This window comes from Furipterus horrens, unplaced genomic scaffold (assembly GCF_987537825.1).
Source record: "Furipterus horrens unplaced genomic scaffold, mFurHor1.1.pri manual_scaffold_7, whole genome shotgun sequence".
Classification (NCBI taxonomy): Eukaryota; Metazoa; Chordata; class Mammalia; order Chiroptera; family Furipteridae; genus Furipterus; species Furipterus horrens.
The window spans coordinates 94,082,604-94,108,138 of NW_028327177.1; the positions used below are offsets into that span (position 1 = coordinate 94,082,604).

Consider the following 25,535-nt stretch of genomic DNA (forward strand, 5'->3'; position numbering starts at 1 on the left):
TGACATGTATCTGCATGACCATGTCTGACTAGCAGGTACAGATGAGATAGCTCCAGATGCCAAGGCAGTGGGCATGCGTCTGAAGACCAGGCTTTGAAGGATCAGCTAGTATTACTTGAGCTCATTCTGCAAATGCACACCTCCTTGCAGAGATTACAGTTGAACAGCCATGTTTTAAAGTCAACCACGTTCTTTGAGCAGGTGTATATTACACATCTTCCTGGCATAAAAGGTCAGGAATGTGTGGAGAAGAAGAGGGGAGAAATGTAGCTAACCGAACACTTGATCTGTGATAAACACTTTTACCTATTTGATGAATGTATGAACAAATTAACGAATAAATGAGGCTTTAGGAAAAAGAAGAACACACAAATTCTGATCTTAGGTATAAAGCTGACAGGACAAAGAAAGCATTGTCTCATTGGCTGAGAAGATTGTCACAACTGCTCTAACTTTTGAAGTTTTCACCACATGCTGGGCCTGTTCTGCTCACAGTCATAGCAGTGGATTTGAGGAACTGATTGATGATCTTCCAGCCGTGCTTGGCTGTCTACTCATCTAAAAGGAGCTAATAATCAGTGGTGGGCTTATGTGTGGAGACCCACCACTCTTACCAGCAGCACAAATGAGCCCCACACAGCCCAGGCAAGAATACAGGCTCTACTCTTGGCAGTGGTCCTGGAAATGCAGAACAGACTTCTTTATTCTAGGCTCCAGGCTTCTGGCTAGCGGGGAGTACTGCCCGGCTGTGAAGCATTTTATAGGATTATAACGGGTTGTGCCGAAGGCGCATTCTGAAAAGCACTTTGTGCTGTTGCTTTGAGTGAAGAGGACTGTTAGGGCAGTGTTGTTCCTAAGCCCAAAAATACACAAACAGGCAGGATGGGGATTGTGGGCTCCTGAGACCTGCTCAGCCGGCAGCAGTGCAGAGTTGGGCCAGCTTCCCTCAACTGTGACATTAGCCTCAGGGATGTGCTTGAGAGCCCTTCTGTAGAACAATCTGCTTTCTGACAAAGTCTTTGATCACAAACATCCCTGGCTGGAATCCTAGGCAGATTCCCCAAACCCCAAATCTGCGAATTTGGAAGTAGCACATCACACACTGGGAAGGTTCTGAAGTCAGGCTACAAGTTGGAAATTGCACAGGGTCAAAAATACCTTTGAAAACCCTTTAACTATCTTAAGGATCACATACATGATTTGTGTATACCCAAAATTGCCAGCTTCCATTTACAGACTTTATTGTACATATATGTAACTTTTAAACACCAAAATTCTATTCATGGTGGAGACATTCATGCTATGAGAAGCTTGGAAGCATCAGATCTCCCAAGGGAGCTTCAGATTCTCATCTTTCCTTTCATACTCATTTTGGGACTTATGTTTGTTTTGTTTGCAGCACTGTTTAAATTGTTAATGGCTGTTAGCTATGAATCAATTCCCCACCCCCCGCATGTATGGTGGAAAAGCTATAACTTTGCTTATATGTTGTGGCCATGCATATTGATTGATTTTTCTGGGTCCAAATAGTTTAAGGAGGGGCAAATAAAAAATGTTTTAAGAGAAAGTGAATATAGAAGCATTCTCATCAACCACTATGACTATTCTTTGCTCTATGATAGTTGTACTTAAACCAGAGGTTAAAGTACCCTCCCTTTCTTAGGGTTACTTTATTACTACACTGGACTTATAGTGTGTCAGACTTCCTGCTAGGCCCTGAGGATCCTGTAGTGAGTAGTCCAGTCCTAGGGCTGTTGTAGTTTGCTGGGGGTCACTCTTCTTCACCAAGTGCTGGGAGTACACCTCGAAGCTAGAGGACAAGGCCGAGCAAGCTCTACCGGGGTAAAAGCCCATCCCGGAAGGGCTGTTGCTGGCAGAATCCTCTAGTTGGGATGGTGGGCCTGTGAGAGCCAGAAGAGCAGGGAGGGAATGAAAAGAACCTGCTTCAGCTCATATTCTTGTCAACCAGGGGAGCCTTAAGTGAGGCATCTCACTGTCTCCTGGCCCTCCTTTGGCTGCAGAATTAACTAGGGGCCGCTTTGGTTGGGTGCCCTTGGAGATGGGGTTCCCGTCACTCCCCCATCAAGCTTGGCCACCTGGAGAGAAACTGGGTAAGCACCCCAGCAGCACAACTCAGGCTAAAAGAACAAAATTGGGTTCAAGAATACAGGTAGGAAAAAATCAGTGGTCTTGAGGCACTCTTTTCCCACCCCAAACCTCTTCTTCCACCACACCCTTATCACTACTTTATGGACCATATTTGAGAGAAAAAACTCAGGTGCTGACTTCAATCTCAGTTGGAACCCATTCATTCAGAAGCCTCCTTCACATTTGTGGCAGTAGTGAGGCTGACAAAACTGGGCCAGATTCTCCCTACTTCTGAAGGCAGTTTGTCTACACTAGTTGAGTAGGGAAGTGGGTGAATTTAGTGCCAGGGTGTGGATTTGGTACCTGAGATGAAAGAGTTGTATATCGTGAGGTTTCCTGTCCGGAAAGTGGGAACTGCTGGATTCTGGCTTCAGCTGGAAGCAGAGAACACTGAAACAGAGACCAGATATTTCCATTCCCACTACTGCCTGTGCACTAAAGAAGTCAGAACAAAAGACATCATTTCCCCAAATCACCACCCATTGCGGCCATGACTTTGATAAGGAAGGGGGAAAAATTCAAGAGTGCAGTCTACAAAATAACTTTTGAGGTAATGATCATTTTAATATTTAAAAACTAATTTCTAACTTCCCAAGTAACACATAATATATTTTCTTATAAAACAAATTAAGAACATTAGCTATAAATGTAAAGTCTCCTTTGTCTGTTATCTTTAATCCATTAATGCCAGATATCCTCTGGCACTGATTACCTCCCCTCAACCCCAGGTCATAATATGATTTTGCTGTGGATCCTTCTGGGTGGTTTTCAATGGTATTACCTACATATCTCTGTAGAAAAGATAATGTATTCTTTTGTAGATGCATTTTTAACACCAATGATATAATGTGCTTACTCTATAATTATTTTAACTGAACCTCATTCATTGGAGATTTTTCCACTTCAGACCCATAGACTCCTCTAACTTTTGACGACTGGTGAGTGGTGTCTCATAATGAGGAGAGTTTAGTTAAGTATTATTCCCTATTGATGGATATTAGCTCTTTCAGTTGCAGTTTGGTTTTTACTGCCCAGACAGGGCTGCAGCAAATGATCGTGTAATTGCCTACTGGGCATTTGCAATGTGTTTTTCCAGTAAGTTGAAGTAGAGCCGGGTCATTCATTGCCCTGAGTGGCAGGCAGTCTCTTAAACAGCCTCTTCGTATTTGAGGAAAAGACTTGGCACAACTCTTGGAAGCGGTGGAAATATTTTGTGTCCCAATTGTGGAGGTAGTTACAAGTGTTTACATTTCAACAGTCAGTTAACTCTATACTTAAAAGGGGCGCATTTTACTGTTTGTAGATTCTATTATAATGGCGTTCATTAAAAAAATGTGAGGGGAGACTGGCTGGGAATAAGGCACGGTGGGCTTTTACAACGCTGGCTTTCCCCCACCCTGGCTCCCCCCCCCGGCTTCCTCTCTACCTCCGCCTCTCCCACCCTGAGAGGGCCGGGGTCCAGAGCAGCTGCCCCTGGGCCAAGGAGCCCTGCAATTGGGTCCTGCTGTCCTCAACGACCTGAGGGGTTTCCGCCCGGTGGCACCTGGGCGCTCCGTAGACCGGTCTCCCGCCCCACCCAAATGGGCGGGCCCGTCTGTGGCTCCGCCCCTTCAGTGGGAGCGCCGCGGCTGGGTGCCTTCAGGCTGGAAGCCGACTGTCAGTCTCCCTGTCGCCGCCGCACTCGCGCTGTGGAGCTGGGGTCTCCTTTCGCCTGGGAGTTTTGTGGTCGAATCGGGTCAGCAGTGACATCCCAAAGGGGAGGCCCGGCAGCCACCATGGTGGCCAAGGATTACCCCTTCTACCTCACAGTCAAGAGGGCGAACTGCAGCCTGGAGGTGCCGCCCGCCAGCAGTCCGGCCAAAGACGCCGAGGTAGGGACCTCCACCTGGACTTCGCCGGTCCGTCTGTCTTCTCTCCCTGTGTCACTGTCTCTCTTTCCACCTCTCACTCTGTATGTTCTTCCCTCTCTCCGTCTCTCAAATGCACTTCCTGTGTCTCCCAGTCTCCATCTCTCACCCTCTGCCTCCCTTCCTACCCTCTGTGTGGATCAAGCATGAGCCACCTTCTCTCTGTCCCTGTCCCTCTTCCTCTAGCCCAGGGAGCAGCAGCCGCTCGCCCATGCACTCTCCCTCCCCCCTCTCTTGCGTTCTGCAAGGCTCTCAGACTGTAGTCTTAGGTCTAGACCCTGCAGAAGGACTTTCTACTGCATCAGCAGACCCAGTCATCAGGAAAGAGCTACCCTTTAAGTATCCTTTTCCTCTTGCCTGGGTTGGGGGAGCAGGGGTTGTTCTTGGGGACCCTTACGAGTATCTCACCTGTTAGGATTGGCCTTGCAGCTAAGGCCACGGCACCTCTGCTTGTCACCTGTGGCCGGTGGGGTCATTCAGCTAGGGGTCTTGGGGTTAAATGATAATTTGAGTGCCTCCCGCATGGATCCTGAAAATGAATTAAACTCCTGGTACAGTGGGATGCTGTCTTGAAACATTAGAAATATTTCTCTTCCTGGGAACTTGCCTGTGCCTTGAGGGTGATGTGAGGGAGTCCTCCTGGCTTGTGTTTAGTTGGCCTTTCCTCCTGTGTTATATATTGCTGGCAAAGCGCTCACTGGCCTTAAAGTTGGGTTCATCTGGGGGATAAAGCATCCCTCTTGTTTTTTTTTTGAAGGTTTTAAGCAATACGATTGCTTTCCTTTCACTAGACTGCAGCTTTGCTCTGGCCAGCCTATAGTGGAACCCACAGGACCCAGCTCATCATTGTTGCTCCTGTGTGTTTGGGAGATCGCCGCTTTACCCAACCACAGACTGGGGAAAATATCTGGCCTTGTCGCAGAATTCTTGGAGATCCTGCCCACCCAGCACCCTTGGGTCTGCTCAGCTGTGTGGGCTCATTGAATTATGTATATTCAAGAGGACAGCATCAAAAATTCATTGCCTCTACCAAGAACTGCTCCAAGCTCACAGGATTCTGAACAGTCTCCAGTTGTAATCAGCTTTCTGTAAGCTGAGCACAAACTAACGTCTCACCCGCACCCCACCCCAACTCAGTTGTATATCTTCACAAAGAGTATTTGTTCCCAGCAGCTGTGGAATTACTATGGCCCTAGTGGTGTTTGGCTCTTAAGTTTTGACAGGATAACACCTGCAAGGATTCAGGTAGTTCACCCTTGGAATGGATATAATGGTTTTTCAGTGGGAACTTCATAATTTAATGAATGCAGGAGCAGTGAAGCTAGTGCCAAACTCCTTTTGGAAGGAAGTAAAGCATAACCAAGTTTAATTAATAAATTGAATTGGGTCAAAGAACATAATAGTGGAAATAGCTTTGGATTCTCACTAGTCCCTTCTTGCTATCATTTAGACCTGTGTTTTTGAGTAGTTTGGTGAAAAACAAGTAAAACTCATCTGCTTAGTTCTTATTCTTATACTACTTAGAACATAAATATATCTGTGTATCACAATTATGATGAAATAAATATGTCACCAAATGTTAAATATTAATTTCCTTCATGGTAGCTGGATCCAGATTATATAATGTAACATTTTCATTTTATGAAGATGACCTGGTGTGGAAATAAGGATGGGGGAGGAACTATTTTATTTCAAAAATAGTTGGTACATTTTTTTCAGGTATCACCATTGAAGACGTTTTTGTGTGTTTAAATCCGAGTAGAAGTTTCTCTGATGCTGTATACGCCTTGAGACAGAGGTGTCCAGTTCAGTATATCTCCCAGCTTCACTGATTTGGCTTATCACTTCCTGACAATGGCCATAGGCAAAGCTGGAAAAAGAAACCTAAGTGAGTTTGCAGGCTAGTTTTCTGGTTCATTGTCAGTGTACAAGACAGCTCACACTTGTATGGCTCACTTCTCCATAGACAGTTAACTAAAATATATTTTCTACTAGCAGGTGTCATCAGTATTTGTGTTAAAAAACAAGCGTACACTCGGCTTTTTGAAAACATGATTATATACTTGTTTATAAACTAGACATTGACTGCCAGTTCCTATGAAAGTAATTTTTAAAGATTGATAATTTTCTTTGCAGAAAGAATGTGGTTATAGTAAAAAGAAAACCTGCCCAATCCAAAATCCTTTTTGACCTACAAAGGCAGTTACAGGAAAGTACCTGAACCCTTTAAATGGAACATATAATGGCTTTTCTTTCTGTATTTGCTATCAGGAGGACTGTGCACACAGTGCTGTATGGAAAAGTGCCTTCTAGTGTTTGTTTTTGTCATTGCAGCCAGCGTGCTAGGAAAGGCCACTTAGGGAAAGGCCTTCCCTAAGGGGTGGGTGTCATTGATATGCTTTTGATACCATACATTTGATTTAAAATGTCCAACAATAAGCATTCTCTTAAAAGCAGATCATTAACAAAATTTCTACTCAAGATTTAAGTGCTTTATAATATTTTAATTCCAATGATGGTTTCCAGTGAAAGAAAAAATATATTTTAAAATTTTATTTTCTTTAAAATATCTATTTTTAACAAAAATATTCCACATGGATTATGATATAAATGTAACACTGCTTCTTAATCTAGTATTTCTTATGACATGGGTGTATGAGTTGGGTTGCAAATGTTCAATTTTAATACCTATAACCAGTGATATCCTTCCTGCTCTAATCGTAAACCATGAAATCTAAGGAGCCTAGTCCATGGCTCTAGACTTTCACAGGAAAACGTGGTATCACGTGAGCATCACTAAGCTTATTTCTTCTGATTGTTGATGCAGCTTTTCTCAGTTGATCTCTGTTTTTATATTTATTGGGTGCTTTCCTCTCAGCCAGGAGGTGGTCCTTCTGGCATATTAGATGCTCTAAACACCACCTGATCAAGTCACTAAAAGGGAAGCTGTTAGTGCTCACACATTACACTGATTGTAAGTTAAAATCACTATTTCCCCATGGGAAGGTTTGCCCTTAAAGAAGGCTCAGATGAGTGGATACGTTGGCTAAGGATGCTGGAGCCTAGTTTTAAGTTCTTAAGAGTTTGGGGTCCATTTCATTTTTTTTCACTTTTTTTCTTTTTAATTGATTTTAGAGAGAGGGAAAGGGAAGAAGAAAGAGAGGGAGAGAAACATCGATGTGGGAAAACAATATTGATCAGCTGCCTCTTGCATATTCCCTGACTGGGGATCAAGCCTGCAACCAACACAGGCATGTGCCCTGATAGGGAATGGAACCCACGACCTTTTGATTTGTAGGACAACGCCCAAGAAACTAAGCCACACCAGCCAGGGCTGGGGTCCATTTCATTTTTAATGAAAATGCAAAGAGGTATTTCTCTTATTTTCTTTCTAAGAATATATCTGACAATTTGATAGACAGCTTACTTTTGGTTTTAAGATTCATTATCTCATATATTGGTCAGGATTAAGCCAGATTTAGTTTGTGATATTTATAAGTCATTGCCTTTGTCTCTTTGTCTTTTATATGTTCTGGTTTTTGACTCAGTCAGTAGCCTTGTGTGGCCTTTGGCATGACACCTATCGAGAAATGATGGAGTTCTAGTCCTTTTCTCACTTGAGACCCAACCATGTTTTAAGGTTAATATAAAGCACATATTATTCTCTCTATGGATAAAGACACTGAGGGGAGGTGACTTGCCTAAAGCCACAAAGAAAATCAGCGGCCGAAGCAAGATCCAATGCCAGGTTTCCTAATGGGTTTAGTCCAGTGTTTAATGCACGAGTACCTAGTAGCATCTGAGGGTATTTATCTCTGTGAAGAAAAAAATGGAAGGAGAGATGTACAACTTAACAGACATGTAAAATGTTTTCAAATACTTTCTTTTAAATGTATACTCTTGAGTATGTAACTGAGAAGGTACCTTTAAGCTTTAGCTGTAAAGAGCAAAGTGAACCCTATGCCTCTGCCATAATTTATACCTCAGTCTACATGTGTATTTGAAAATTGTATGCACCTGGAACTATATTCCTTCCATGCCAGCTAGAAAGCTAAAAGGGTCAACTAGTTTCCCGTAAGTTACACCTTTCTTGGAATCTGTATCATAGTGTTGAATTGACAGTATGTACAACCAACTTCATGGAAATAATTCCAAGGAGTTATTGCATTTAGAATCCTGGGATTTCTTCAAACAACTAAATAAATAGACTACATGAATCATGTGACTTCAGAGCTTGCTGGATGAGGAGCCACATGGAGTTACCTGGGTAAAGGCCAGCCTTGCTCATAGGACCTGGGTATGGTCATCCAGCCACGATTCTGAGTCTTGTTTAGATGGAAAAACATCTTGGGGTCTTGGGCTTCCAGGATGCACATGAACTAGAAATACGTTTATTAGAAGAAAATATGTTGACTCTACACGTGTACGTTTGAGATCGTGGACTCTGGAATAAGACTGTCTGGGTCCCGATACTACCTCTACCACCTGCTGTGGTGTGGCCTTGGACAAGTAATTGTGCCTCTCTAAGCCCCTGCTTCCTCAGTGAAAATATGGATAAAATAATTCTACCTCCTAGGACCACAGTAAGGATCAATGAGATGATCCATGTACAATGCTTGACACATTGTAAGTGCTCAGTAAATATCATCACGACCTCTGCATCTCAAAAAGATCCCTAAAACAATTTTAAGAAGCATGATCAGCATCTTAATTTCCTGGTGCTGTGTTAAGCACAGTAGTGCACTAGGGGGCCTTACTGTAGGTCTTTTAATCATTCTCACGACAATTCTCTGAGGTTGGTATTAATATAATTACCCCTTTTTGTAGAAGAAACTCAGGCTTAGAGCTTGGTAAGTGGCCTTTCCAGGATGGCTGAGCTAGTAAGTAGGTGGAGGAGCCAATACTCACACCCTAATCTGACCCTGAAGTCTGTACTTTCCCAACCACATCACGTTGCCTCTAAATGACCAAATCACTGGTCTGCTCACCACATAACATATGAAGGATGAACCCTCCTGCTGGAGCAAATTGCCTCATGGTCAGAGGCCGTTTTTTCCTGGGTGTCTGGGTGAGAGACCTCACCGTTAGTCAATGCTTCTGGCTGGGACTCATAGGAGTGGGGTTTGCAAGCCTCTGTTGAAGAGGGTTTCAGTAACTTCCGTCTTGTGTTTCTCAAGAGCAAGGAGCTGGTCTTTGGCAGAACTCTGCATTCTCAGCTCTGTGGAGGTGACATAGTTAGTTCTGCAGTTAGTCATTTTGCTTATCTATGTTAACCACCAGCCTTCCAAGTAAACCAGTAACTGGAAGGCTCTGACTTCCAAGTAAACCAGTAACTGGAAGGCTCTGACTGCCATCTGGTTATTTGTAAATTGTGTCATTTTTCTCAAGACACTCTGTGAGTGCCTGTAAAATCCTGGACCAGTGCCACTGTTTTCATAACAACTGAATGAAAATAAATTACTCATCATATCCTAATTTCACAAAGCCCTGTGCACATGTAATTGTTATTAATGTACCTGTGTGTGTACCTGAAAAGGCGACTTAATCTGTGATATATGCATGCAGTTGCCTTCCCTAATCTGTCAGCACTGGTAACAGGTACAGGTCAGCACAAAATGAGGAAATTGCTGTGCTTGCATTACCATTTATTCTTGTTGCGTTGGCTGATGGACCATCAGGAGTGAAGGGCAGTGGTTTCTGGTGCCTCTATTTTATGTGAATTGACACCAGCTATTAGTTTAGAAGAGACTATGTCACAGATTAATCAAGAAAGGGTAGACTAGCCCTGGCTGCTGTGGCTCAGTGGATTGAGCGTCGGCCTGCAAGCCAAGTGTCGCTGGTTCGATTCCCAGTCAGGGCACATGACTAGGTTGTGCGTCAGGTCCCCAGTTGGGGGTGTGAGTGAGAGGCAACCACACAGTGATGTTTCTCTCCCTCTCTTTCTCCTTTCCCCTCTCTCTAAAAACAAACAAATAAATAATAATAATTTAAAAAAAAAAAGGCTAGACTAAAAGTGGGTCTTTGTAAGTCTGGAAACACGTGTGACTGGACCTTCTATGTTTGGTCCATTGTGTCCTTTTGGGAGGAAGCAGCTCGATTATTACTAAAGGTCAGTTAATTGAAGCTGAACCAGAAACCTTACGGTAAACTCACTGGGTGTTTTTTTTTCCCCCTGGCTCTTAAGATGAGGAGGAAAGGAGTAACAAAACAGGCTTTTTTCCGGGGATTTATGAAACAAGCAAACAAAACTAGCCTCCAGGAAATGACCCAGGGTCATTGCATTAGAGGACCTCAGAGTGGGAAAGGCCTGTTGAGAATATGGAGCCCAGTTCTCATCTGCTGCTGGATCCATTCAATCTCTGCTTAAACATTTGCAGGGACAGAGAGCTCGATACCTTCTGAGGCTATACATTCTGCCTTTGTTCAGTGTGGATCATGAGAAAATTCTTTATGTTGCTTTCTGGAACTGAATATTATATAGTAATACTTTCTCATGGGTTATATCCTTAAATATTTGGAAACTCTTGTCTCTTTCTCTCCATCTACTCTGCATGCACACACAGTCTTTCTCCCTCCCTCCCTCTCTCTCTTCCCCTACGTGCTTGTCTTTTCCTGGCTAGATTCCTGGTTCCTCTAACATTTCCAAATGGAATACACTATCCAACCTCTTTTTCTTCCTTGCTTGTTTCTACTGGACATCCCCAGTGTGCATGGAATTCTTGAATATTGAGCACCCCAAAGACACTATGATGCTGTATCAATGAGGTTTCTTTAATGCTTAATATGCTTTCTTGCACAAGAGAAGTAGGCTAATACATTGAAAAGGATTTTTGAAATAGAGATGACAGACTAAAGGTTAATATCTTTGTCATATAAATAATTTATACAAATGTAAAAGAATACTCCAAGATGTCCCATGACAAATGTACAGTTCACACACAGTAGCTATCAAAGTAACATTATTTAAAATGTTTGCTCTAATAGATATTATAGAAATGAAAAAGGCAAATAATAATAAGATGCTATTTCATACTTAATTGATGTCACAAATATTTTGAAGACATGATAAAACTCAGTGCTGAGGGTGTTGCAGGGAAATAACGCACTTCTGTGTGGAATGAGGGAACTCGTCAGTGCATATTAAAAGATACTGTATCTTTGGATACAGTATTCCATTTCTGGTGACAGGGGCTGTTTGTCTGAAGTTGTTCATAGCGACATCATTTGCAATGATGCTCACATTTTATGTTTGTGTATTTTATAGATTTCAAAGCACTTTTATAATTTTTGCTTCACCCAAGTATAATTATCCTCATTTTAAAGATGAGGCTACTAAGAGTCAGAGAGATTCAGTGATTTTCCCAGGATCACACAGCTGGCAATGGCAGAACTAAAGCTTGAAGTCCAGTTGTCTGATTCCAGTCCAGCATCCTTTCCTACTTACTTATACCAGCTAGAAAAGCTAATGACCTCTCTGACCTATAATGAAGGAATGGCTCTATGTACCAAAGTCTCTGGCACAAGAGTCAGGGGCATCATTTGAGCCATTACACACTAGCAAACAGATCTACTCTACTGTTCCTGGAAAAAATAGAGAGGAACAAAGTTGAGCTAATTATATATATGATGTAAGCAATTTAAATATACATGTATGAACGTGGGATGTAGAGAAGTGGGGATGGGATTTTCAAAGCACACCTCCTTCCTTTCTGATTATGCTAAGTTCTCATTCATAGAAGTGCCACCCAGTGTTCAAATAGCAGTTGGTTATTATCACGTGTTATCTCCTTTGAACCTTAAACTAGCTGAGGGAGCTGAGAAAGGCAATGACTGTCCTCTTTGCTATGAATCGGAGAGACTGGGAGACAGGGCCAAAATCTTGGTCTCTCCTTGCCCTCTCCTTGCCCAGCCTTGATTTCTTGGCATGTCACAATGTTGGCTTAAGTCTGTCATGTTTCTGAGTGAGGTCAGTTGTAAACAGCACTATTTTGAGGGTATTCAAAGTGAACCCCATTAAACTTATCCAAAACACTGAACGCAGTGACCTTGCCTTGGAGCCAGTGGACTGGTGGGTCCTTTCCCTGACCTGCAATCCAGCAGATCCAAGTACAAATTCTTTACATTTGATGTGAAATCCCTGTTAGAGTCAATAAAAAGCCTACAAAGAGTGGATAAACCTAGACCCAAACTTCTATACATGTAGATGACATTCCTTAAAATGATGTCTTATGAGTTCTGCAGATCTAATTTGCAGCAGAAGTAATAATGAAAAGATAAAGAGAAACAGCATTTCCCTGAGGTTACTGTTTCTGACTCAGTTAAATAAAACTGAGATCTCCTATGTTAGAACCTTGAAAAAATAAAGTCAGATGTTTAGCAGGTGCCACAAATTGCAGAAGAAGCCACAGAAGGGAAAAGGGAACAAGCTAGGTAAAAAGAGATGGAGCTGGGCCTGATGGCCAAGGGGGCTAAGTGATACAGCATCCCTTTGTGTGTTTTCTGGTCCTGACACAAGGCCAGTGCAAGCTCCCTGCTCAAGTGTGTTATCTTATATTGAAATACTAACCTTTCATAATCCCCACTTGACTTAGGCAGGTCAAGAACAACCCCAAGCGAAAACAGAGAGGATTATTAAAGGTCACTGGTAAAAACTATTCTTATTTTTCGCTTCACACTGGTGGGGGAGGAGGTATGGGTGGCTAATCAATGTCCTGTTAGGTTTTGGCAGTCTTGGTTCATTTTCACACACCTCGTCAACCATCCTCCTTGCTGGTTGGCGGTTGCTTTGAGTGCTTCTGGGTGTGGTCTTACTGAAGGGGTCTGAAACTGCTGTGAAGAAGGAAATAGACTGAAGAAGAAAAAAATGACAGCTTTAGTGTCAACCACAGGCACATGGTGAAGAGTCATCTTCCACTTCAACTGTTTGATGGTGCCTTATCAGAGAGCTTTGAAGGAGAGAGCACCATTAAAGACACCTGGTTGTCTCTTGCCATGCTTTTTTTTTCTTTTTTAATAATTTGTTTGTTTATTTTATTTTTAGAGAGAGGGGAAAGGAGAAAGAGAGGGAGAGAAGCATTACTGTGTGGTTGCCTCTCACTCACGCCCCGAGCTGGGGACCTGACGTGCAACCTAGTAATGTGCCCTGACTGGGAATTGAACCAGCAACACTCAGCTCGCAGGCTGACGCTCGGTCCACTGAGCCACAGCAGCTAGGGCTTCTGAATGCTTTTTATGCCCAGGCTTTATGTCTAGGAGAATGAGCTTTTTTCTGGTTCAACATGGAATGATGGGAGCTCACTTTGGAGGACACTTAACTGCCCATCTGAGTGTCTTTTGCAGCATTTATTTCTAAGCTGGTTCTTACAATAGTTTCCCTACTAGCTGGGGACAGGGCACAAATAGGCTGAGCTTCTTGGAACCTCAGAATCTTTATTCCTGGAATGAGTGAACTGGGTTAGATCATTATTTCCCAGGAGTTGGGTTTCACACCACTTGTGGTAGCTTAGATGATACAGAGATAAGACACAGAATAATTTTTAATCACTTTTCCTTTCCAAGTTTCTACCAATCTTCTGATTATTTCAAGGAGAAAGTCTCAGTTTGCAGCTAGTATATCTTTATTTATTTTTATTATATATATTAGAGGGAGGGGAATGGAGGGGGAAACAAGGGAGAGAAACATCGATGTGAGAGACATTGAACTATTGCCTCTCCTATGCAACTGACCTTTCACTTCTCTGAAAACAACCAACTGAGCCCCACTGGTCAGGGCAACAGTTTAGTACATCTTTAACACTTCTCTTTCACTTGCTAATTTTTCTTTTTAACAAAGTGCAGTCTTCAGGCTCTGAAGTTTCAGGCAGGCAGGAATATCTAATAAGAATTTTAAAATAGGGTTCATTTTTAAAAGATTCTGTTTATGGTGAAGAGATAGTGATTTTCCTTTTAAGGCAGTGATATTGTTTACTTTTACAAATTTAAGTAAAATATGAGTAATTTAAGAAAACATTAAATACATAATAGCTCAGGTGATATGTGCATTTTGCAAAACATTGTCATGACGGTACCAAGAGTTTAGAAACAGTGCCTTAGGAGTATTCTGAGGCCATTCTAGCATTAGAACTCTGCAACAATAAGTTTCCAACTTTGGGCACAGCCACCTACAGACTAAACCTGAAATTTGGACTTGGAGTATATGACCAAGATTCAAATACTAAAGATTTTTTCTTCTAAAAGAAGTTATTTTTAGAGCGAGGGGAAGGGAGGGAGAAAGAGAGGAAGAAAAACATCAATGTGCGGAACATCAATCAGTTGCCTCTCATATGTGCCCGACCAGGGACAGAAACCTGCAACCCAGGCATATGCCTTGACTGGGAATCGAACCACCAGTCTTTTGCTTTACCAGACAACACCCAACCAACTGAGCTACACCGGTCAAAATAGATAAAAACTGGCCATAATGTATTGTAGAAAATTATTCTGAACTAAATGTTGGCCAATTAAAACAAAAACTGGATTTCTGTTCTAAAAACAAAAACCTCTTTTTCTTTTCAAAGCTTCAAAGTTAGTTCCAAAGTTCCAGTTGAAATTATTTAACTGTCTTCTTTCTTTTGTCCTTCACCCCAAGGGAAGGATTGAGCAAGATTGCATTTTAACTTGGGGCAGACATTGAATGTAGTGATTAGGAACTTGGATTTGAGGGTCAGACTGAGCTGCATTTGAATCCCAGTTTGGCCACTTGTGAGCCAACCAAGACACTTTGGACCAGTGACTCATCCTCTAAGCCTCGCTTTCCTCATCTGTAAAATGAGAACTTCTGAGGGATTCCTGGAGATGAAATGGGCATGCAAAGGGCTTCCACAGAGCAAATGCTGCACAGCTCATTAGCAGCGGCAGCACCTATTTTGCATGTATATCAGCTGAGTGAAATCTGTGGATGTTCTGTTTTATCAAGTTGTCTGCTGGAAGGGCACTCTTTCCTTTTAGGAAACACCCACCCAGTTTCCCAGGGATTCGAATTGGCACTGGGCATTATTTTTTAAAAAACAAAAGATGTTCCAAACACACTAGCATGCTTCATATTCATTCCTGCCAGGTAGAACAAAAAAATATCTAATGTGGTTTCTACTGTTCCCATAATGATTTTCACACGGGGTGGGGTTTGGGCGCTGGATACAGAGGCACCCTGGACATAGGAAATGAGGAACATGTTGTCCATCCTCAAGGCCCCTACTGAGGACACAGACCCATGGATGATGAGGAAAATTAGGTTTCTTTGGGAGTTCTTCATGCCCTATTCATCAGCAGGGCACTCTAATTATAAATAGATCCTTTGTTAGAAATGTGGGGAGATGCCATAGTGTGATGGATATGAGTTGGTGAAGAGTTAGACAACTTAAAATGACCCCCAATGCTCTTTGATTATCAGTAAGTATTTATTGAGACCAGACTCTAGCTAGCATTTTCCTCCCCTGGGTTTAGAAAAGAACAGAAAGGCATGCAAGAAATTTCCACTTTAGTTGACCAAGCCATTCACAACCCTACCATACAGGCAGTGATTGCCAATCAGCAGAAAGGGGCGTAGGGAAACAGGCAGGCAGGGAGTTGGGGTACTGGGAACTGGTGATCCAACGAGCAGTCGTTTCTGGATGTTCCCCAGGTGTGCCCTTAATGGAGAACATTGACTGCTGGGGCACATGGCCGGCCTGCTGTGCACCTGGTTGGCCACTCTTGGATGCTGGGGGAGGAGACAAGAGGGCTGTGAATTCCAGAGTGACAGGGCTTGAATGTTGAAAAAGCAGCTTTTGCTTTTCCATTCCCTGCCTCTACAGGGTTCCTACCCGGCTTAGGAAATGAGTGGCACTGTGGCCAAGAACCGAGGCCTTGCTCTGTAACTGCCTTGGACTCAGTCCAGGCTCTGCAGCTCGCACTACTGGCTGTATGACCTTAGACAACGTTCTTAACCCCTCTGAGCCTCAGTTGTCTGCTTTGTAAAATGGGTATATTAATAGTACTAACTTAAGAGAAGTCAAGGAAATTAGGCACAGAAGGCACTTTGGCATAGTCTAGCACGAAGTCATGCTCAGTATTATTGCTATTATGATTTTTATGTTATAAAAGGAAGTTGTACATCCCGGGAAGCCAGTGTGGAGGTGGCAGGGAGGGCTTTCAGCTCAGGTATATTTGAATTTGAATTTCAGCTCTGCTAGTTAATTACTGGGTATGACTTGAGCCAAGTCTCTTCACTTCAATGAGTGCCTGTTTCTTCTATAAAATAGGGTGATGAGGTTTGCTATATGAAGCAGAGGAGTGAGTGTGTGTTCCTGTTTGTGTGTGTTACATCTGGTACGAGGTAATTCCATGGCTCTGGTGCCTACTCCTTCCCGCCCAAGGGTCCCCATTGTCTACATAGCACTTCCTTCTCTACTTGTCCGACAGAGTCAGAAGAGTCACACCTGCATCAGGTGTGAGCCGACTTCTCTGTTTCTAGAAAATTGCTAGAATCTGTGAGTGGGTAGCATGGAATATATTTGATAGCGATTCAGGAGGCTTTGCAGGTTCAGGCAGCCCCTGACACCCCGCTTCACAGTCTGCTTAGTAAATTCAGGAGCAGCCCAGAGCCTGACTCCTAAATGGTGGAGAAGGAGGAAATGCCTGCCAGGGGGCCCTTGGGGAAACTTTTCCAGGGAAATCTTGCCAAGTTAGACCCCCTGTAGCCTCCTAAAGGGACCTGCCCCTCTATGGATGGCCTATGCTTGAAAATTCATGGGAACTTTGCCCCTTTCTGCCACCAGAGTACTTAACCTCAAGAATAAATAGTATTTTTCTTTTACCACAAAACTGCCTTTGTTTCTTCTGGAAACTTTTATTGGCACCCCTTAGCATTGACGGTCCAATGGCTAAACCAACGTTTTTCACAAAACGAAAAAGTCAAATCACAGGTTTGTATTTGCTTCTTTTAAGTCACTTGCCATTGTCTACTCATGTTCTCTTTGTGACTGAAATGAGCTGCAAGTGACTGCGGACCACAGCTGGGTCTCTGAGGCTCTGACTCCTTCATTTGCTTTTGCGGTGATACGTTCTTTTTCAGATTCACAGGCTTCTGAATTTTAATAGACTGAAGATAATGATACATCTGGTTGCATATTAATTGCTGAGAGTTAGAAATGACACATAATCACTGTGTTTCAGCGTTGCAAATGTACAGCACTGAGAGCCAGTGTTAGTTATGAGCCTTTGGAAAAATCCATTGTTAGTGAGCATTTTTTAATTCCTGTGATTACTAATGTGCTACAGAATGAAAACTGTCTCAAATAAAGTCAGTGTTGTGTTCTGCGTGTGTTCAGTTTCCTGAACAGCATGCTTTGTACCTTGTTTTTCTACATACCACTGCTCAGTGGGTGGTAAGGTATCAGCTGAACGCTGAAAACAGGAAAGTTAAAACTTTTAATTTTTTCCCAATTCAATCAATCCCTTGTGGCTCTGTGACTGGTAGCTTTTTCCATTTTGAACAATCAGGTTTCAGTGTATTCTCTACTCGGTTGAGAGCAGACTGTACTAAAAACATCCAAATGCAGTGTTACAGGTTCTAAGTGAGGGCATGTGCTCTGAGAATGCACGTGGACCAAATGGGTAGAAGCAATGGAGAGATAGCTGAGTATTGCCAAGGAGCATGGCAGATGTATTTTTATGTTTCATCTCTGTAAAGATTGTCTGCTCAAAATTATTGTGCTCAAAAATAGAAGCTGACTGGGCGACATGAAATGGGAATCCACGTTTTCCTACTACAGACCCAGGGTCCTCAGTCAGATGTTCCTCTAGGTTTTACCCAGCGGCTTCCTGTGGGACCCCTGGTTCCAGCCTAGTTCTCAGTCAGATGGTGGGCCTGGCTGTCTGTTTTGCTTGCCTGAGATGTGTCGGGTCATACCAGATTTAGCTGGAACAGTCTAGTCTGTCCTTCCTTTGGGACAGTAAGAGTTCGGCATCCTTTTTCATCTCTGTACTTTTTCCCCCTCTTCTGAGAAGTTAACGCTGAGCTTCAAGGGATGACAGGAACATGATAGAGAACATGTCAGTAGATCTGTGTAGTCCTTTCTGGAAGCCAAAGGTAACGTGTTATTTGGGGGAGAAATTCCATCTTGAACATCTGACATGGGTTGAAGGCCTGTCATTGAGTCAATCAGTATCGCTGAGTTCCTATCATTGCCGAATCTCAGATAGTTATGGGATGTGGCCAGATTGGAGACCAGTTTTTCTAGCCCATAATTCAGCAATGCAGATTGCAGTAGGAGGGGTTGGAAGCAGACATCAAGACCTACCTGCTTGGGTTCTCGTCCCCCACTCAGGTTCTTATCTTGGGATTTCAAGGCTAAAGTTTTCCTCTTCTTAGTGATGTAGTCATGAATCCTGCCAAACCACTCCCAGTTTTGCTCTATTTAGCCAGAGCTTGACTAAACAGATGGTAAAGGTTCAGGAAGAAAGGGAGGCAGGAATGTGAAATCAAAATACTTGTCTCATAGTCATTGAGTGGTCAGAGCATGTCTTTGGTGAGATTGTGGCAGGTGGCATGGAGCTCCATCTTTGTCCCCTGGAGGCCCAAGGGAAGATCCAGTGCAGAATGAACACGGGCAGGAGAGAAGGGTGGGGGGGGGGGGGGCCTTTAGGGCAGGTTTGTACCACGCACATTGCAGACATGATCTTATGTCATGTTTCCAACAGCACCATGAGGGAATAGGAGAATCACCCCTGACTTCACGGGGAGAAAAGGCCTGAGGAAGTTACACTGTTGGCCCAAAGTCATAGGGTACTGAGACCATAGGGTCCTGTGCTCAGAAAGGTTGCCTCCTATCATCCTTAGGTCCTTTGCAAAGAATCAACATTCTCTGAGCCAGAGTAATAAGAACTTTGTCACTTGTTACAGAGACTTTCGGCTTATTCCTAAGTTCTGGGAAGCCTCAGCAAATGTCCTTGGTGTCTGTACACAACAGTTCTCAACCCTGAGCATTGGAGGAATCCCCAGTGGCATAGTTCTCCCCCTTCCTCTCCAACCTAGTGCAAGGGGAAGCCAGGGAATCCCTTTTACTGTGATAAACAAATACAGAATTTGTATCCCACCTAAGGTGTTTCCAAGAAGTCAGTAGGAAATGACTGACTGGGAAACCCGAGAGCCACAGAAGCCTTCCTCCTGGCCCTGTGGCTGTGACTGGGCCACCACTGCCACCTCAGGTGCCTTGTTGGCACCCTCCAACCTGTGATGTGCAGCTTTGGCCCCATTTTCCAGACCTGGACATGGTTGTAGCCTAGTGGGCACATCACTTCTGTGGCATTCTTGCCATAAATGCTTAACGTCAATCTAATCATGAGAACACATCTTCTGCGCCCACGGCTGACCTTCCTGTAAGGACCACAGCAGCACGACTCTGCTAGCAGCCCTCATACTTCTCAGGTTAGGTTATTGAAGTGCGTCAGCTCTGATCATCTGGCCGTTGCTGCCTCGACAGCACAAGAGCTTTGCTTGACTTTCAAAGGCAGACGGAGAGCCAGGGACTGCAGAGAGAGCTAAATATTTGGCTTCCTCCTTCTCTGAAGGCCTGTAGTGCCATGTCTGGGCATGACCAAAATGAGTTTCAGGCAGTGAGCTGGCGTTTGCTAAAAGGAACTTATTGGGGTGTGGGTGTGCATTTCTCCTTCTGCCCAAGGTTAAGTAATAGTAACATCCTGTGTAAGAGAACTTGAATGTGGTTTTCTACTAAACTTCAATATTTTAGGGCTGTTTGTTAGATGTGTTTAATCTTGGGCCAATTTAACCAGTAGCAGACTAATAAAATAACAAATTTGGGCTTGCTGCCAGGACAAATGTTGACTTACCCTTATAATGTTGACTGAAATGAATAACTGAAAGTAATTGAAGAGTGAAACCTTAGCCAAAAATACAGTGTCTGAAACAGCGGTTCTGTTTTATTTTACTGGCACTGCTGAGAGATTATGCTCTGTAAGCTAGGTTGCTGCTGCCTCTTCAGCTCTCAGAGTCCTACATTTTACTGAATTTTTCCCCAAGGTTCTTTTCCTTTTTTAGGCCATAAACTATCATTCAGCAAAAATGAATTTCCCTATGGCAGACAAGTAGGACAGGTTACTTTTACAATGTGGAGGGAAAAGGTCAATGATAATTTGAAGAATAAAGATAATAACTTGCTTGAGGTCTTCCCTCAGAAAGAAAACTGTATGCCCTCTCAGAGTTTGTAGTAAAATTAATTGCTCTTCCAGGGCATGTATACTTGATGAAATCCATCTAGCTTGCTCTACACCCCACCTTTCCTTTATTTTGTCATTCAGTTTATACCAACATTAGAGAGCTATTAATATTTTGGCTAGCATATTTTGTACCTGAAGGAAGCAGGGAAGCCTGGAGGGAAAGGAGCCAGCATGGCCATAGAAATTGCCATAAAGTGTGATTTCTTTCAATCTTCACTTTTTTATTTGCACTATACAGGAAGCAGTGTTTGGGGCAGAGACTGAGCAGGCTTTCAGAGACTCATGCTGGCATTGTCTGAGCTCAGTTAAATGTCCCCCTGATGCTCTCCCTTAACTAAGGTTCTTCTAAAAACAACCACTACACAGACTGATCTTGGCCAGATGCTGGAGCTGCTGATTGGACCTTTGGTGCAGACTGAATGGCTTGGGCCAAGACAGACTTGCTATACAGGGAATAAATACAACCTTTCCAACTTTAATGTATTCAGTGGTATGGCTCTGAGAGTTGATAGTTTGATTTGTGGATTTGTCCAAACCATTTTATGATGTCTCCATCATATATGCTTTTTAGCATTTCTAGTGTGAATGGGGGGTGGGGCAGTGAGGCACAGCTGGAGAAATTGTCAGGTCTTCACCACAGTCCAACATCCTGTCTGCAGTGTGGCCAGGAGACTGAACTACCTCAGAGTGTTCTGTGGTTTTATTTTTCCAGGCTTTTCTTAATCCCCATTAGCAAAAAACACCCCCACCCCCCAGAAACAACAACAACAAAAACCCAGCCTTTGTTTTTCCTTTTAAAGAAGAAAATTGGGATGTTTTCCTTACAGAGAGGGAAGGAACTTTGGGTCATTTTATCAAAGAGAAAATCAGATCTCCTTTGGATGCTGGTGTAAGGCAACCTGACTCCTGGAGAAATAAACAGAAGGATGTGGCCTCCACCCTTTGACAGTAGCCTAGACAAAGGTATCAGGGCTCCCTCCCGGAGCTGTTCCTGGTAGTTTATCAAAGTACACAAAATCTGTAGTCCTTTGGTTGAAATCACTGGTAAGCATCTCTAGGGGAAAATTATAGTTCTGAGTTTGAAAATCTTTTGCTTACCTTATAGGTTAGAAATCAATAATTCTGAAATGTGTTTGGCCTAATCAATGAAGCCAGGTTTCTGTTGGAATCTGGGCCTCATTATTTGCCTTTCAATTTCTGGTAACAAATGACAGCAGGCCAGTTAGCTCTATGCCAGAGAAAAGAGAACAGAAAAAATACGTTGAATGGAAATTTTGGAGTTAGAAATCATTATTTCAGTTGTCTTTTTCAGCTTTCAAAAAATAAGGTAAATAGTCACTTTCAGGCTCCAGAGAAGCTCCCCTTCTTGTTTCTGCAGCCGCACTTCTCTTGCTCAGACCTCCTCATTGCTGCCTCTGTATCCTGCAGCCACCTGGGGAGACCCAGCTTGCTGACCACCTGCCCTACTCCTTGCCTGCTCCAGCCAACACTGACTCTCTTGGGCACTGGATCAACCTTCTGGTTCTCCCTGTTCAGCTGGGAGACATTCTCCTAGGGATGACACCTGTACACTCAATGAAGCCCACTTTGTAGATGCTAGGTAAACACTCACAGAACAGGATTTAAAAGGATGCACATAGTCACAAAGTATCTCTTCCAAGCTATGTATTCATTACAAAGAGTGCAATAGTCTCCCCTTATCCACGGTTTCGCTTTCTGCTATTTCAGTTACCTGCTGTCTACCATAGTCCAAATTATTAAATGGAAAATTCCAGAAATAAACAATTCATAAGTTTTAAATTGCACAGTGCTCTGAGTAGCGTAATGAAATCTCGTGCTGTCCTGCTCCATCCTGCCCAGGGTATGAATCATCCCTTTGTCCAACAAATCGATGCTGTGTACATGCCCTGCCCATTAGTCAGTTAGTAGCCTCTCAGTTATCAGATCAACTATCGTGGTATTACAGTACTTGTGTTCAAGTCACCCTTATTTTATTTAATAATGACCACAAAGCACTAAAGTAGTGATGCTGGCAATTTGGATATGCCAAAGAGAAACCATAAAGTGTTTCCTTTAAGTGAAAAGTTGGAAGTTCTGTACTTAAGGAAAGGAAAAAAAAAAGTATGCTGGCATCGCTCAGCTCTATGGCAAGAATGAATCTTCTGTGAAATTGTGAAGAAGGAAAAAGAACTGCAAAACTTATGACTACAGTGCATTATAAGTGCTTAGGATAATAAAGGCATAAAGCTATCATAGGCATGTATGTATAGGAAAAAGCATCATATATATCAATATGTTGTTCAGTACAATCCAGCACTTCAGGCATCCGCTGGGGATCTTGGAACATCTCCCCCACAGATAAGGGCAGAGTAGCGTACTAGTGACTTCCCAATCAAGAAATCCAACAGATACGTCCTGTATTAGTTTCCTAGGGCTGCTGTAACGAAGTACCACAAGCCGGTGGCTTAGAAAAGCAAAACTGTATTTGTCACTTCTATGGAGACTAGAAGCCCAAAATTTATGTCTTGCCATGGCTGTGATATCTCTGAAACCCGCAGGATAATCCTTTCCTGCCTCTTCCTAGGTTCTGGTGTTTGCTGTCAGTCTTTGGTGTTTTTTGTGTTGTAGATAAATCAGTCCAGTTGCTGTTTTTGTCATCACATGGCATTCTCTGTGTGTGTGTCTGTATAAATTTCCCTTTTTATAAGGACACCAGTGTTGGATTTAAGTCCTACTGTCATCTAGGATGACTCCATCCTAACTTGACTATGTCTGCAAAGATCCTATTTCCATATAGGGTGACATTCACAGGTTTGGGGGTAGAGCTTCAACATATCTGTTTGTGGGGACACAGTTGAACCCATAACACCACCTTATCCAACAGGTCAAAGTTTATATCAGCAGTAATAAGATATAGTGACATAATGTACCCCTGATGTGCTGCACCAAGAAGGGCACATCACTTGTTGTATTCTTGCCAAAAGTGTACTTATTATCTGAATCTAACCATGAGAAAACATCAAGCAAATCTAAATTGAGAGACATTCTACAAAAACCAGACTAGTACTCTTCAAAAGTATTGATGTCATAAAAGACAGAGATCCTAAAACAGAAAAAGGACATGAGTGGGAAAACTGGTAAAACCCTTTAATGGTTCAGTTAATAATGTTGTAGCAATGCTAATACCTTAGTTTTGATAAATATACCATGGTTACGTAAGATGTTAGTATTAGTGGAAGTGGGCTGTAAAGTGCATTCCAGAGCACTCTGTACTATTTTTGCAACACTCCTATAAATCTAAAATTATTGGAAAATAAAATTTTTAGAAAAGAGCATGCATACATTGAGTGATTAGACAAACTCACCTGTTCTTAGAAGCAAAGGGGATGGGGAAGAGGAATAATCTAGTAACAACATACCAACTTTTAGTCCTATTTGAGGCTGTGTTCATTGAGAGCTTGCTTTTCATAAAGCACTGTGCTATATATTCATCTTATCTCTTGGGCAGAATAGTTTAGCAGAGGTGTATGGTCCAGTATATGATCCACATCTTGCCTCTGCCACCTGAGATATGTGACCTGTATAAGTACTTATGCTCATTGAACGTCAACTTACTCATCTATAAAATGAGGATAATGATACTAGCTCTCTCATTAGGATGTTCTGATGACACCATGAGCAAACCCTTAGGAAACTCTTAGCCCACTGCCTGACACAGATGATAAGTTCCCAATAAATGATAGCTTTGACCCACAGAATTCTCACTACTGCATTATGAGAGGACTGTTTTCCCATTTTTTAGTTGAAGAAACTGTGGGCAGGTAACTTGCCCAAGATCACCCAGCTAATAAGTATGAGAGCCAGACTAAAATAGATAAATAGGTAGATAGATAGATGAATATATGTATCATTAAGTTTAAAAACAAAAACAAAAAAACATTAACCAGGAGGGAGAATCTGCTGGAATTCTTTTGAGGGGCAAGATACAAAGCAAGCTGTCATGTCCCCACAAAGGGGAGGAATGGGGCAATTTGAAGTAAAGCTTCTGGCTTGGAGGGAGGCAGAGGCAGGAGTCAAAGAAATAGCCAGTGAGTCAGTGAGAGGCCCTGGAAGGGTAGGAAAGCCTTGGAAATAGGAGGTGTCAAAAGAAGTGAGAGCACCAGGATATTTGTCGTGACCTAGAAGTTTTGAAGGCTCAGAATCTTGGGCATAAACTGTAAAACAATGTGAACTGCTCTTTGGCCCTAAGGAAGAGGGTGGTAAAATTGAGATAATCGTAGAGTAATGAACTTCACATTTATTTGACTGGAGAGAGGTAGAGTGGGAGTGAGGATCTGGCAGGATGGGAGAGCTTAGCTTTCTTAGTAGAAGATGGTGCTGTTGTGGAAGTGGAGAGAAAAACATGAATTTGGGGGACAGTCATGGAGGAAGCAAAGCACATTGATGAATTAAAGTAAATACAACAGAACAGGTTTCCTCTCCATGTGTAGTACAATCTTGAATGGCTCCTGTTTTCTCTCTATTGTTTCTAAAATAAATCAGAGTTGAACTCCACCAGATTGTTTTATGTTGTGAAGTTCAGTGATTGGGAGCCTGTTGTTAGGTTTCTTAATGAGAGCAAATTTTTAAAAAGGAAAACCAGTCAATAGACTAAAACAGGGAGTCTGGTGGCTGTATTGGTGCCTCTCCATGGGGATGTCCATCTTTAAATTTAAATATTTTGAGGTAACTCTCCCAGCTTTTGATCTCCCAGCTATGTGGAACTTTCCCTATTTTGGTCTTTATTAGTTGAGAATTATTGAAATTCAGTAGTGAGACATTTTTTTAAAGTTTTACCAGGTTTTTCTAATTACATTCAGTGTCTGTCTCTTTGGTATCCTTTCTTACTAGGTCCTCATTCACAACTAGCGTAAAAATCTCAGATTGCATCTGTCTGCTCCAGTTAGCATTCACTGGTACATTTGCAAAAACAGTTTTCTGTTTATTAAAATAAAACTTATTATTATGGAGAATTTGACTACGTAGGATAGCTAGAACTACACACTGAGTCCCCTGTGTCTGATGCCCACCTGGCTTTGACAGTTATCAACCTGCGATCAGTCTCGTTTCCTACACATTCCCTTTCTCCAACCTCAAGTTACTCTGAAGCAGATCCCAAGCATCATATTTTTTATGTCCTTTATTTGTGTATATTAATAGTCAGGAAAGTTTGTGTTTTCTTCAGGC

General features: G+C 42.6%; 1 protein-coding gene across 5 annotated transcripts in view; it reads left to right on the plus strand.

Annotated features, from left to right (window-relative positions):
- The window catches only part of ARHGEF3 (Rho guanine nucleotide exchange factor 3), a 313,957-nt gene that overhangs the window by 241,837 nt on the left and 46,585 nt on the right, over positions 1-25,535 (plus strand). Inside the window, exon 1 of one of the 5 annotated variants that reach the window (XM_090283997.1) lies at positions 3,777-4,019. The exons of the other annotated variants lie outside the window; for them this stretch is intronic. Coding sequence (XP_090140123.1) covers positions 3,924-4,019 — 96 coding nt within the window. The 5' untranslated portion in view covers positions 3,777-3,923. Of the gene's footprint in view, positions 1-3,776; positions 4,020-25,535 lie in introns of those variants that run through there. 5 annotated transcript variants of the gene reach the window in all.